This window comes from Penaeus monodon, chromosome 20, assembly GCF_015228065.2.
Source record: "Penaeus monodon isolate SGIC_2016 chromosome 20, NSTDA_Pmon_1, whole genome shotgun sequence".
In the NCBI taxonomy this organism is placed as follows: Eukaryota; Metazoa; Arthropoda; class Malacostraca; order Decapoda; family Penaeidae; genus Penaeus; species Penaeus monodon.
Window position 1 is genome coordinate 11,743,845 of NC_051405.1, and position 718 is coordinate 11,744,562.

Sequence of the window (718 nt, forward strand, 5' to 3'; positions counted from 1 at the left end):
ATCAATAAAAAAATCGAGAAACACCGATAAAGATAAGGATAAAGACGAGAAAAGTGAAAAAAGGAGAGCAAACAAGTGAATGCCTGAATACTTACCTGCAGCACATAAAACAAAGTCTCGATTTCAGAGACGAGAAACATTCCGTATATTACATAGATCACAATAATAACGTAAAGGAAGATCTGTACTCACCATACTGACAGCGCGATCCGTAGAACCCTCGAGGACAGATGCAGCGGTTGTAGACACAGCGCCCACCGTTGTAGCAGAAGATACGCCCACACCCAGCTGTAACCATACACGTCATCACAGCCGCCCACAGAAGTATTGTCCGCAGCTCTCCCATCTTGGCTCAGCGTGCGGGGAACTATATATGATCGTTCTATGTCTTTCTTAAAACTTCAATTTCCTCCTTAATATTATTTTTTTTTTTTTTACAAGTTACACCTGTGAGCTTCTGATGCAGTCATTGTCTTTCGTAACCCTGTGAAAAAGTGTTCTTTCCTGTGCAAGTAAATCAGATCTCAATATCTGGCACTCACTGATGTGGGTGGTTGCGTCTATGTCACCGGATCTCACGGCGAGAGACCTAGGGGTTGGAAGGGTAATCAACCGTATATATCTTTTGGCACTGTTGTGATAGCATTCTGCGCTGCCTCCAGGTCCAAAATAGTCAAAATCATATAAAATTATCACGATAAAACGTCTAAATCACGTT

At 42.1% G+C, this 718-nt stretch overlaps 1 protein-coding gene across 1 annotated transcript in view; it reads right to left on the reverse strand.

The window, feature by feature from the left end:
- The window catches only part of LOC119585619 (multiple epidermal growth factor-like domains protein 6), a 170,724-nt gene that overhangs the window by 35,652 nt on the left and 134,354 nt on the right, over positions 1-718 (reverse strand). The window contains exon 6 of the mRNA XM_037934287.1: positions 193-288. Within this exon, the coding sequence (XP_037790215.1) occupies positions 193-288 (96 nt within the window). The remainder of the gene's footprint in view (positions 1-192; positions 289-718) is intronic.